General features: G+C 52.2%; 1 protein-coding gene across 1 annotated transcript in view; it reads left to right on the forward strand.

Annotated features, from left to right (window-relative positions):
- Window positions 1-8,027, forward strand: part of ERICH1 (glutamate rich 1) — a 37,264-nt gene extending 29,237 nt beyond the window's left edge. Inside the window, exons 3-5 of the mRNA XM_035004331.1 lie at window positions 719-1,210; window positions 3,418-3,615; window positions 7,516-8,027. Coding sequence (XP_034860222.1) covers window positions 719-1,210; window positions 3,418-3,615; window positions 7,516-7,664 — 839 coding nt within the window. The 3' untranslated portion in view covers window positions 7,665-8,027. The remainder of the gene's footprint in view (window positions 1-718; window positions 1,211-3,417; window positions 3,616-7,515) is intronic.
- The last annotated feature ends 4,448 nt before the right edge of the window (window positions 8,028-12,475 follow it).

Genomic DNA, 12,475 nt, shown 5'->3' on the forward strand with positions numbered 1-12,475 from the left:
AGACACAGAGACTGAGACAGAGACAGACTGCGACAGAGATGGACACAGAAACAGAAGACAGAGACACAGAGACACAGAGACGGAGGCAGCAACAGCCTCAGAGCCTTCACTGTTGTCCCGTGTTCAACCCTGGGGCTTCAGGGTGAGCACGTCACAGCCCCTGACGCCATACTCTTCGTTGGAGGCCTGCCGGGCACATCCACAGCCAACCCATGGCTGCTGACCGCGAGCCCAAGCTCCATCTTCATTTCAAAATGTGACCTCGTGCTGTTCACACGGGCAAGGCGACCCTAGTTATGATTTATTCTCACATCCGAGTAGCTCTTAGAAGGCACCAAAGTAAAATTTTAAAATATAGGAATTAATGTGTTTTCCCCAAGGCTGCAGGCCTGAAATCTTACTTCCAATAAAATTGCAACAGCTCTTACATCCCTGAAATCTCACCATTTGTCATGATTGTAGCAATGGTGAACGTGCGTGTATCTGTCTCTGTGCAGGCCTCTCTGGAAGAACATGTCCGCCGCTCATTTAGTTAAGGGTAAGTCCCAGGTTCCTCGATCACGTAGTTACTTGAGATAAAGTTGAGAATCACTGAAGTAAATATTTTAAATTCCTTTTCTACTGAATCTGCAAGATTCTAATGGAAAACTTAACCTAATATGTTTGTTATGGTTCCATTGTACAGAAAATGGTTGTATTTGAATTTTTGTTTTTATAGATGAGGATCTTCATGATCAACCAAAGAGAAGAAGAGCAAGAAAGCATAAATCCAAGAAAAGTTTTAAAAATCCCAATAATGATCATGCAGAACAAGCAGAATTAAAGAAACAGCAGAGTCTTTCACAAGAAAAACTGCAGCCACGGCCCACAGATGGCCCCACAATCAGTAAAAATAAAAAGAGGAAACTGAAGAAGAAGCAGCAGATGAAGAGGAAGAAAGCTGCCGGCTTACTGACCACAGCCTCTGGCCGCAACTTCATGTACCAGCCTGAGGAGGGCGACAGCGAGCAAGAAGCCCTGAGAGAGAGTGACGGGGAGGACGCGGAGGATCACGGGGAGGATGCTGCAGACGCCCTCAGGGAGGACAGTGCAGACGCCCGCGGGGAGGACGGTGCAGACACCAATGAGGAAGACCTTAAAAGTACCAATGAAAAGGCAGATGATATCCTAAGGTTTCTAAAGTCAACACAAGAAATTTACTTTTATGATGGTATGTTTTTTACCGTTCTTTTGAATAATGGCATCCACTTATTTGGAAAAGTAAGCAAATATAAAATATTTAAATGTTTAAAATATAAAACACGAAAATATGCAGTAGTCAAAATAAGTCATTAGTTTTGAGGCAAAGATGAGAATATTTAAACTCTGTCCAGCAAGGATGCAGAATGGCTTGTGCTCGAGGCTGTGGCTCCTCACGTGGTTGGTCTCTGCATCCTCACTGCTTTAAACGCGATTTCAGAGGCTGTTGGTATTCTCAGCTCTATTTCCACGGGAAAGGTCAGTCCAGATTGCAGGTGTGATGAACTCAGGCTCGTTTTCACGAGCTAATCGGGAAGTAAAAGTATAAGCACAACCGTCCCCTCTGAGAAGTACCTTGATTTACTTCCCACGTGTAACTTGCGGATTTAAGATTTTCAGGGAGCGTCTTTGAGCAACTCTCTATATTGATACAGGAGATGAAAAAGGGAAGCACATTTACTCTCATGGATGGTAATTGCTTACGTTTGTGTTGAGGTTTACTGACGGCTGACCTCAGGATCAGGAAGGGGCAGGTGCTGAGTTGAGCCACCATGTTCACACCAAGGACAAAGGCGCTCGGGATGAGCCGTTGCCCATTCTGACAACGTTCCTAGTGGATTCAGGGGCTGGGGTGGGTTTAATGTATCCCGATGTGAGCAAGAATGTGACCTTATGAATAAGACTGAGAAATTTTGGCTCTGTGATAATTGGGGGGGTAAGGAAGTGATTTACACAAGGGTGTGAAAATGCCATTGTTAATAGATCAGTTTAACCCTTTCCCCTTTAGCACGTCTATCAGCGCTTTGTCTTAACAGAGTGAAAACAAACTTAATAGCTAAACGAGGCTAGTAGGAACACATAGCTAATACGCGGCAGAGCAGAAGGAGCCTCAGAAAGACCTCAGTACAGGATCCATTGCGTGTGAGTCTAGGAGGTTCTGCGGAAAAGCGCCCAAGAGGGCAGACCCCAGAGGAGGTGACACCACGTGAGGGCTGAGCCCTAACTCCACGGCCTCCTTTCCCCGGGGGCGTCTGCCGGCCATGCATGTGGGCGCTGGAGCGGGGTGCAGGGGAGGGCCGGCCGAGCCCTGGGAAGCTCACCCACCAGTGTGTGCAGCTTCAGCCACAGTGCAGGCCTGTGGGCCTCTCAGAACCTTTGCCAGATGCCAACCTGTGGGCTGCAAGGTAGGGAGAAGCGAAGAGCTTCAACAACATGGTGGACCTCTTCAGCAGTTTTGGGATGCTGACAAGGTTGACATCCCAGAGGGCCACGCACTTGGAGCAGGGGTGGGTGGAGGCGGCTGAGCCCACCCTGTGTCAGCTCAGTCCCTGCAGGGGCAGGTTGGCCCAGACCACCGCCAGTTTCCATACTCACGCACTCCAACTTAGCGGGCAAAACCACGAGAAGAACGTGCAATGGAGACATTGATGTTATCAGAAGGCACTGAAAGAGGTATGATTAAGGTGCTCAAAAAAATAGGGAGAAAAAGGTGAAAAATTGCAGAATTTCACCAGATAGCCTCAATCTATTAAGACAGTCAAATGCAAATTGTGAGAAATATAATAACTGAAATTAAGAACTCAATGCTGAGTCTCAGCCGCAGGTCAGGTTCAGCATGAGAGAGATCAGTGGCCGGGAAACAGGCAGGATAGAACCTGCAGGTGGGTGCTCGCAGGCGCCGGGGGGACGGGAACGGGTCTGACATGCGTGTACTTGGGGTCCAGGACAGGGCGCTGGGGGCCGTGTGCAGAGGTAATAGTTGGGAGTTCTTTGAAGTTGGGAAAGGCCATCAAGTCGTAGACTCAAAATGCTGTATGAAGTCCAAGCGGGACTAAAGCGGAGAACAGCACAGCAAAAGCCGTTGAGTGGGAACGGGGCACCTGAGGCCGGTCTGCAGGGCTGGGCCGTGTCCGTGGCCCTGCCACGGCCCGTGACTCCTAGCGGTGTTTCTGGAAGGCGTCGCAGGAGATGGAGGCCCAGACAGAGGCAGGCCTCCAGCGGCTTCACTGAGCCCTAGTTCCTTGCTGACGGTTCTCATTCTGCTCCAGCGGCCTCTCCTGGCAGCTTCCTCTATCCCCAGCAGCTCATTCTGAGTAGAGACGCGTTAGGTGCGAAGTACCTTCAGCTGACAGAAAGAAACATAAACGTGTGTTTCTCTGGGACCCTGGCTTTGCTTAGGTGCCTCCAAGGATGATGCAGACTGTGCTGTGTCCGTGGAAGCCAGTCAGGAGCTGTTCCAGCATCTCGAGGCTCACAGCATGTCCCCCTCTGATGTGCGCCTTGTGCATCACATGAAAACGCTGTTACTCGTGCGAGACACCGAGAGCCTGCAGCACGCCCTGAAGAGGCTCCCAGCATGTTGCGCCATGCCGCCCGGTACGTACTGAGCCCCTGGGGTCAGCCCCCGAGGCCGGGGGGCAGAGCGTCGGGGACGCGCGTGTGCTTGTGGACACGGGAATGTGCTTGCTGTAAGCAGGACTCACGTGACGGGCGCGGAAGGCCCTGTGCCGCCCGATCTTCCAGGCGCTGAGCTGTCTGGGCCAGATGTCATCGGTTTAAATGTCACCCCTTGCCCGCTTCCTCCTCTGCTCTGCTGGTAGGAGGCTGACTTTTTCTGCCCGTTAAGTATCTTGGGGAGACGTGAATTACAAGACGACTTTTCTCTTGTGTACCACCCTTTCTTGGGTGCCCTTTCCACGCAAACTGTCAGGTGCTGGGGCCAACCATGCCCCAGTCCTCCCAGCACCGGGGTGCTGACTTCGTGTCAGTAGCTTGAAATGGGCGTTGGGGGGAGTATCAGGCCACGGGAGTGTGCAGACGCCAAGGATCAGAAAATCAAGGCTCTTCCTAGAGAACCACCGCAGAGCCCACGCCTGACCCACACCAGGCCAGTGGCACCTTTTCAGCTGAATGAATGGAGGGCTTCTGCAGACTTCTCCGAGGGAACGTCAAAGTGACCACAATGACTGTGTCCACCCAGAAACCTCATGGTGCCGCTGAAAGGTCAAGACTAACATGGTATCAAATCAGGTGAGAGGACAGTAAGGCCATCCCAGTGTGGCGCTGGGGTGACGAGCAGGGGAGTGACAGGGACCGTCAACACTTCATTCTCCAGTTGGGGAGGCCGGTCACCGAGCTGGGGTCCCAGAGGTCCCAGAGGTCCTGAATTAACGTGTCTGTTGAGCTTCATTGGGCGTCTGCCTGCGCCGCCCTCTGTCCTCAGTTGCTGGATTCTCGGAGAACGGGGCAGACAAAGCCCTGCCCTTGGGTGCTCGTGTGCCGGTGGGGCGACTGGAGATCAGGAGCTGACCCCCGCCGTATGCACGCTAGACAGGAGCCTCGAGTCCCGGTGGGGAGACGGGTGACGAGATCGGGAGCTGACCCCCGCCGTGTGCACGCTGGACAGGAGCCTTATGTACTGGTGGGGAGACTGGGGAGATCGGGAGTGACCCCCGCCGTGTGCACGCTAGACAGGAGCCTTGTGTCCTGGTGGGGCGATGGGTGACAAGATCGGGAGCTGACCCCCGCTGTGTGCATGCTAGACAGGAGTCTCATGTCCTGATGGGGAGACTGGGAGATCGGGAGCTGACCCCCACCGTGTGCACGCTAAACAGGAGCCTCGAGTCCTGGTGGGGAGACGGGTGACGAGACCGGGAGCTGACCCCCGCCGTGTGCACGCTAGACAGGAGCCTCGAGTCCCGGTGGGGAGACGGGTGACGAGATCGGGAGCTGACCCCCGCCTTGTGCACGCTAGACAGGAGCCTCGAGTCCCGGTGGGGAGACGGGTGACGAGATCGGGAGCTGACCCCCGCCGTGTGCACGCTGGACAGGAGCCTCAAGTCCCGGTGGGGAGACGGGTAACGAGATTGGGAGCTGACCCCCGCCATGTGCATGCTAGATCGGAGTCTGCGGAGAAGGAAAACCCACAGGGAGGGGATATTCTTGCAGCCAGGAGCAAATGCACTGGGATGGAGTGTGGTGGGTTTCTCATGGTGGGAGCAGGTCGTGGGAGCAGGCGGATGGAGGGCGACCTGGCGGTGGTGTCGGCCCGAGTGCAGAGTCATGCCATCACTATGGGCTTCTGCTCCCAGACACAAGCAAGACCCCTGGCTGTCGAGTTCAGGCCAGAGTGAAGGGTCAGGAGCAGAAGGCCGGGGCCTTTGCTTATGGTGAGAGAGGCGGTCCAGAGGTGTGGGAGGTTCAGAGAGGCTGTGCAGGTGGAAGCCACAGGATGGCCAGCTGAGCAGGCGTGGGGCCTGAGCCTCTGGAAGAGCCCAGTGGCCGGTTCTGAGCTGTGATGCTCGGAGGGGCAGAGTCCAGGGAGAGGGACCTCAGGAGCCAGGGTCGCCTGGGGCCGGACGGGATGCTGGCTGGACACCCAGGGTGAGACTGAGGATGGGGAAGGTCACCAGGGGCCACCTTCGCAGAGCAGAGAGGGTGGAGGAGAGCAGAGACCCGTCCGGGGGCCCCTGCAGGAGGAGGCGCCGGGGAGCCTAGAGGCGAGCGTGCGGGAAGGCATGGTGCCTCAGAAGCTGAGGCACGCAAGCCCTTCTCACAAGGAGCTCAGCTCAGGGGGGTCGGGCGGCCAGGGCTTCCTGAGCAGCTCGCTGGTGGTCGCGCTAGATGCAGCAGACTTAAATTTCCATAAAGTTTCAGCTCAAATTGCAGAAAGCCAGTTTTATTAAACAAATATAAAGTTTTTATGAGGTAAAAATAAATCATTTAAAATTTTCAGAATTTGTGCTGTGTTCCTCACACGGAGGCCTTTCTTCTGCGTTGCTCTAAAACGTGTTGGCAGAGTTCTCAGCAGCAGCTGGGGATTTAGCAGGAATGTTTCTCTGGGCTTCTTACGTTCAGGTCACTGGGCAAATTTTGTCTACAAGCACACTTACTTTCAGCACTTGGTAGAACTAAAACTTACATATGAAGCCCTTTCCTTAAAAATGAGTTCCCTTTTAGTGCATGTAGGATATGCTTTCAGAGTTGTTCTATTTAAAGCTGTTTTGTAGACAAAACAAAGCATGTTAGCAGCAGTGAAGCCCTGTCCTCAGACCGGTGTGTCTGACGCACGCTTGTCCTGGGCGCGGCGCAGGGGCGGTGGCTGGGCCAGGACCACGCACTTGGGAGCTGCAGAGGGTCCCTCCCCGCCGCTCAGTCATTACCGTTGCTGACGCTCGGCCCTTTCCTGGCTGCGCCCCAGTCGGTCTCTTCACGGGTCCGTGTTTAGGGAGCTAGGACCAAGCTGGTGCCCAGGAAAGGGGCCCAGCTCCTGACCACTTACGGTTCTGAACACAGGAGCCTACGGTCCGGGCAGTAACGCTGCGCTCTACCGCATGTTGTCACGCGACCCTCCTTGACGCCTGGTGAGGGAGCGCGGGGTCAGGCCGCTGGCCGGGTAGCAGGGCGCATCCGGACCGGCCTTAGCCCCGGGCCTCTGTTCCGAGCGGGCAGTGGGGTGGGCCTCCCAGCGGAGCCGGCTGCATGTGACCCGGCTGCAGGGCGTGCTGGCAGCCGGCCGCTCCCGAGGGCAGCCCCGTCTCCGACCGCCCCGAGGCCGCTGTGCGTAGTGGCCGCCTGTGACGGGTGTCCGAGCGGTTAGGAGGCCCGGCGCCTGGGGAGAGGCATCCGCACTGGAAGCTGCACAGGCCCCGGAGGCGGGAGAGGGGCGGTGGAGCCCAGGCCGGCTGCAGGCACCACGCTGCGCTAGGGCACCTCCTACGTGTGCCTGCGTGAGGTCCCGGCGCCCCCCGTGGAGGGGTTCCACCTCGGACCCCGAGCACTCTGTCCCCCTGTGTGCGCACACCTGTGCCCGCACCCCCGGCGCCCCCGCAGAGGGGTTCCGCCGCGGACCCCGCGTGCTCTGTTCCCCTGTGCGCACACCTGTGCCCGTGGCCCTGACGCCCCCATGGAGGGGTTCCATCGCAGACCCCTGAGCGCCCTGTTCCCCTGCGCGCACACCTGTGTCCGCGGACCCTGCGCGCTCTGTTTCCCTGCGCTGGGTTTCAGTGTGCCCTTCCCCTGAGCGCCGGTGGTCGCGCGATTCCGTCACGGGTGTTCGGAAGGTCTGACAGAGCCTGCAGACCGCGAGCCTTCACCCGAGGAAGCACCGACCCCCAGAATTTACCCACGTGCTGTAGGCTCTGACTGCCGCGGGCCGCGACCACTACCGCTTCTGAGCCAACAGCTAAGGGCTAAAAAACATCATTTATAGTTTGTGTTTGGGGACTTTCCTGCTCTTTTTTATCTTTTGTTTTATGTCGTGTGTTTGCCCTCCAGACCACGCCAGAGTGCTCTCAGCTTTCTTTAACTACTGGGTCACACACATCCTTCCGGAGAAACACAGTGAACAAGTCGGTGCATCCAAGAAGAGCCAACATTTAGCAAGAAAATATAAAACGGCAAACATGCGATCGGCAGAGACGTGATTTGTACAGAGAAGACAGAATTGCTAAATTTTCTTTGTAACCTGAATCCCAGGAACTTTGAAAGTATCTCTGCCGTGTTATTTATTTGTGTGTTGTACACAATGGGCAACATGCAGTCAGACTTTGAGAAACTGGGATAAAATGGAACATTTTCAATTATCAGAAATTGCTTATGTCTCAGATTACTACACAGTGATCCTGTTTTTCTGATTCTTGTAAAAATTGAAAATGGACATTCTGTTAAATTTAATAAACTGTGTAGTTTGAAGTTGTTATATATTTTTGTAAAGTAATATAACCTTGTATTTGAAAGTCTCTGTTTTAAGAACACTTTATGGACATTAAATGTTCTGGTTTAGGTCATTTGATTCTAGTTGAATTTATTATTTTCTTCCTTGTTTCCTCTTCTCTGCTTTGGGAATAACAAGAACATCATTTTCCCGGTTTGATCTTCCCTTTCTCCGTGGTGATAGTCACCTGTTCTCAGGATTACTGGGTTTTAGAGACACCTGTCAGCTGACTCACGCTTTAGGAGGTCATTGACTCTGTCCATGAAAATATATTTTTTTATTGTGGTAAAATATGCATAACATAAAATTCATCATTTTAGCCGTTTTTAAGTGTACAATTCAGTGGCATTAAGTTATTCGCAGCGTCGGGCGACCATGCCACTCTTCAGGCTAAACAGCATTCCGCTATATGGATAAGCCACGTTCTGTTTGCCTGCCATCTGCTGATGGACGTCTGGGCTGTTGTGAATAGTGCCGCCCTGGAGACCGTGCACGGAATCCTGTGTGGACACCTGTGTTCCTGCCTCTCGGGGGGTAGGATTGCCCGGTCCGACGGTAACTCTGAGTGTGACTTCTCGAGGAAATGCTGGTCTGCTGTCCATGGGGGCCACACCATCCTGCATCCCACCAGCCCTGCACGGAGTGGCCACGGCCCCCACATCCACCCTCACGCTGTTATCTTCTGTTTGCTTGGTGGTAGCCGGCCTGATGGCGACAAATGATGTCTCGTGTGCTTTCAGTTTACATTTCCATGGTGTTGAATGCTTTTGAGCATATTTTCACCTGCTTGTGGGCCATTCTCTTTTTCAGGGAAATGCCTGTTGAAGTCATTGTCCATTAGGGAATTGGATTATCTGGTTTTTGTCATTGGATTATAAGAGTTCTTTATATATTTTGAATATTAATCCCTTATCAGAGAAGTGATTTTACGGTGTTTTCTCCCATTTTGTGGCCTGCCTGCCTTGTCTCTAGCTCACTACTGTTCTTTGATGCACAAATGGTTTACATTTTGATGGAGTCCAACTTATTTATCTTTTCCTTTGTTGCTGATGCATTTGGTGTCATATCCAGGATATAATTGCCAAACCAGTATCATAAGATTTTTCCCTAATGTTTTCTCCCAAGAATTTCATAGTTCTTTATAACTCTTACATTTAGGTCTTTGATCCACTTTGAGTTAATTTTTATATACGGTGTAAGGTAAGATTCTGATTTCATTGTCTGTGTGTGGATATTCAGTTATCCCAGGATCGTATGTTGAAAAGACTGTCTTTTCCCCATTGACTGGTCTTGGCACCCTTGTTGAGAATCATCTGACCGCATATGTGAGGATTTATTTCGGGGCTCTCTGTTCTATTCCATTCGTCTGTATGTCTGTCCGTATGCTAAGACCACACTGTTCTCATTACTGTAGCTCCATAGAAGATATGAGATCAGGAAGTGTAAATCCTCCAGCTTTGTTCTTTTTCATGATTGTTTTGGCTATTTGGGGCCCCTTGAGATTCCATGTGAATATTAGGCTAGAGTTTTCTATCTCTGGAAAAAATACCTCTGGTAATCATAGGGATTACATTGAACCTGGAGATCACTTTGGGTGGTGTGGTCATCTCAACACTATTATTAAGTCTTCCACTCCACGAACATGGGATGTCTTTCCATGTATTTATGACTCTTCCTAAATTCCCTTTAGCAGTGTTTTGTAGAATTCAGTGTACTAGCCTTTCTCTCCATCATTAAGCTTAGTCCTAAGTATTTTATTCTTTCTGATGTGATTGTAAATGAAATTGTTTTCTTAATTGCCTTTTCAGATTGTTCATCATTAGTAGAGAAATGCAACTGATTGGGGCGCCTGGGTAGCTCAGTCGGTGAGCATCTGCCTTCGGCTCAGGTCATAATCCTGGGATCTAGCATCCAGCCCTGCATCGGGCTCCCTGCTCAGCAGGGATTCTGCTTCTCCCTCTGCCTCTGCTGCTCCCCCTGTTCGCTCTCTCTCTCTCTCTGTCAGATAAATAAATCTTTAAAAAAGAAAAAAGAAATGCAGCTGATTTTTGTATATTGGTTTTGTATCCTGCAATGTTGCTGAGTAACAGTGGTGTATGTGTGTATTCTTTATCCCGCCATGTCCTTAAGAGATGCCTGTTCCACTAAGTAGAACCTTCTGGAGGCAGATTGAGACAGCCAGGATTTGCTACCGGTTCTGGAGAGCCATCAGTTTGCAGCTAGGTGCTGTGAAGCACCCTGAGCTTCATAAAAGTCAGTAAGTGGAGCCACCGGCCAGACCTGGACACTAGGATAGGCCCGCCACACCCCAGGGCTGTGACCAAGAGCATGAATGCTCTTGGCCAGGGTGGGCGCACGTCCTAAAGGAGCCATTTTGGGGAGGCCACACCTTGAGGTGAGAGAGGTGGGGCAGCATCACCGTTCACTCCCCTGACAACATCTGGCTCCTCCCCGTGCCCCCCCCAAGGGAGAAATGTCACCTGCACGAGGGTCCTACCCATCCACTGCCTCCCTCTCTCCGCTAATATAAGTCAGCATGGAATGTGGGTGAGGTCCGAGCCCCGGGAGTCATGTCCCTTCCCACGGGGACCAGGGACCGCTCGGCAGCACAATGTCAACTGCTGCTTGCCTTCAGGGACCACCTGGCTGGCCTTAGGAAACCTGACTTTTCATGGACCCAGATAGTGACCCTCCCACAGTGCCTGTGAACTAATAAGCTGTGTCTGCCAATATGAAAATACTGACAGATTCATTAATTTTCCTGTTAATTCTCAGCGTCTAATTTGTGTCTCTTAATTAGGATCAATTTACATTTTTTCTGTGCACAGCAAGTTAGCACACTGTTGACAGAGAGGAAAACCCTGCAGTTGGCAGACAGACGGCCCTTCATTTGGTCTCTTTCCTCTCAGCACAGAATCCGGCCAACTCCCCTCCTCCCCCTTCCCCACCCCGTGGGGTTTTGCCTTCTCTGTTTCCCCGGCCACACCCCAAAATACACAGGAACAGGATGTAATCCCACAGGCAGGGCGGTCAGGGTCAGTGGGTTTTGTGTATCATTCTAATTCAAAGAAGAAAAAAATGCCTCTTCTAGAGAACAAAAGCAAATAAATCCTGTCTCTAATGTGTTGGCATAAATATGGTAATGTTTATTACCATGGGGTTGAAGTTGGGTAATAATTAGATCAATTTATCGTTTATAAAAGTGCAGAATATTCATGAGGTGCATGTGACTTGTTCTCTGTGAACCAGTCACAACAAAGAGAAGGAAGCTCTCAGGAAATGGGTGGGTATGCATTAGCTTGCTGATACTGAGACCCTGGTGTTCCGGAGAAAAGCCTGTCCACACCTTCCCGCAGCCCTGAGACCCCAGAGGCCCCAGACGAGGCCATGGCATGCGCGCCCGAGCTTTTCCTGCCCCCACAACCCAAGGGCTGCAGTGTTTTCAGAGAAAAGCTGCCCTGAGTTCACCTGCACCAGCACTTGGCTGATTCTGGATTTTTCTTCTGTGTCCAGCACATGCTTGAGCCCCAGCGTTTTCTCGGGGGAACTTGTCTTCTCATTTGGGGCACATATTCTTCAGAGAATCTAATGAAAGCATCAGACCCTCTCCAAAATAAGGAGCGGATGCACGTGTCCACCCCACCCCGGACACACAAATATCGTGCACAACTTTATTTTTTTTTAAAGATTTTATTTATTTATTTGACACACAGAGACACAGCGGGAGAGGGAACACAAGCAGGGAGAGTGGGAGAGGGAGAAGCAGGCTCCCCGTGGAGCAGAGAGCCCAATGCGGGGCTCGATCCCAGGACCCCGGGATCATGACCTGAGCCGAAGGCAGACGCTTAACGACTGAGCCACCCAGGCACCCCTCGTGCACAACTTTAAAGAGGTTGCATGTTCCCCCAAACCCATTCGCCAGTGTGTTAATATTCTCCTTCTGCACAACAAATGACCACAAACCAGTGGCTTAAAACAGCACCCATGTATTTGTCCCAGTGTCTGTAGGTTAGGGCGCAGGCCTAGCTACCTGGCTCGTGTGCTCAGGGTCTCACTGGGCTGTTGGTGGAGCTCTGTTCCTATGGCTTAGGACTGAGGTCCCGGTGTTCTTGCTGGCTGTTGGCCAGGACATCTCTCAGCTCCTTGAGGACCCCATGTCCCAGCCACGGACCCCTCTGAGCCCCTCCAACCTGGCAGGGACCCCTTCAAGGCCAGCAGAAGAATCTAGGAAGAGCTGAGCCTTCTCAAGGGCTTCCCCTGATGGATTGGACCCACCAGGATGCTCTCTCTTTTGAATAATTTAAAACTGATGAATGGGCAACTTCAGGATCCTGCAGTAAATGCAGACAAGCCTTTATTGTGCTCACACTGCTCACAGGGCACCCGGCCACTGCAGTGTCCGCCACACATGGGATGCCTGGTGCATGTGCACACACGGGTCACAGCACACGCAGGTGTCTGGAATATGTGCACGCATGAGTCAGCACATGCAGGTGTCCTATGTATACATGCATGAGTCAG

Source organism: Mirounga leonina, unplaced genomic scaffold, assembly GCF_011800145.1.
Source record: "Mirounga leonina isolate KUSES-001 unplaced genomic scaffold, KU_Mleo_1.0 Mir_128, whole genome shotgun sequence".
In the NCBI taxonomy this organism is placed as follows: Eukaryota; Metazoa; Chordata; class Mammalia; order Carnivora; family Phocidae; genus Mirounga; species Mirounga leonina.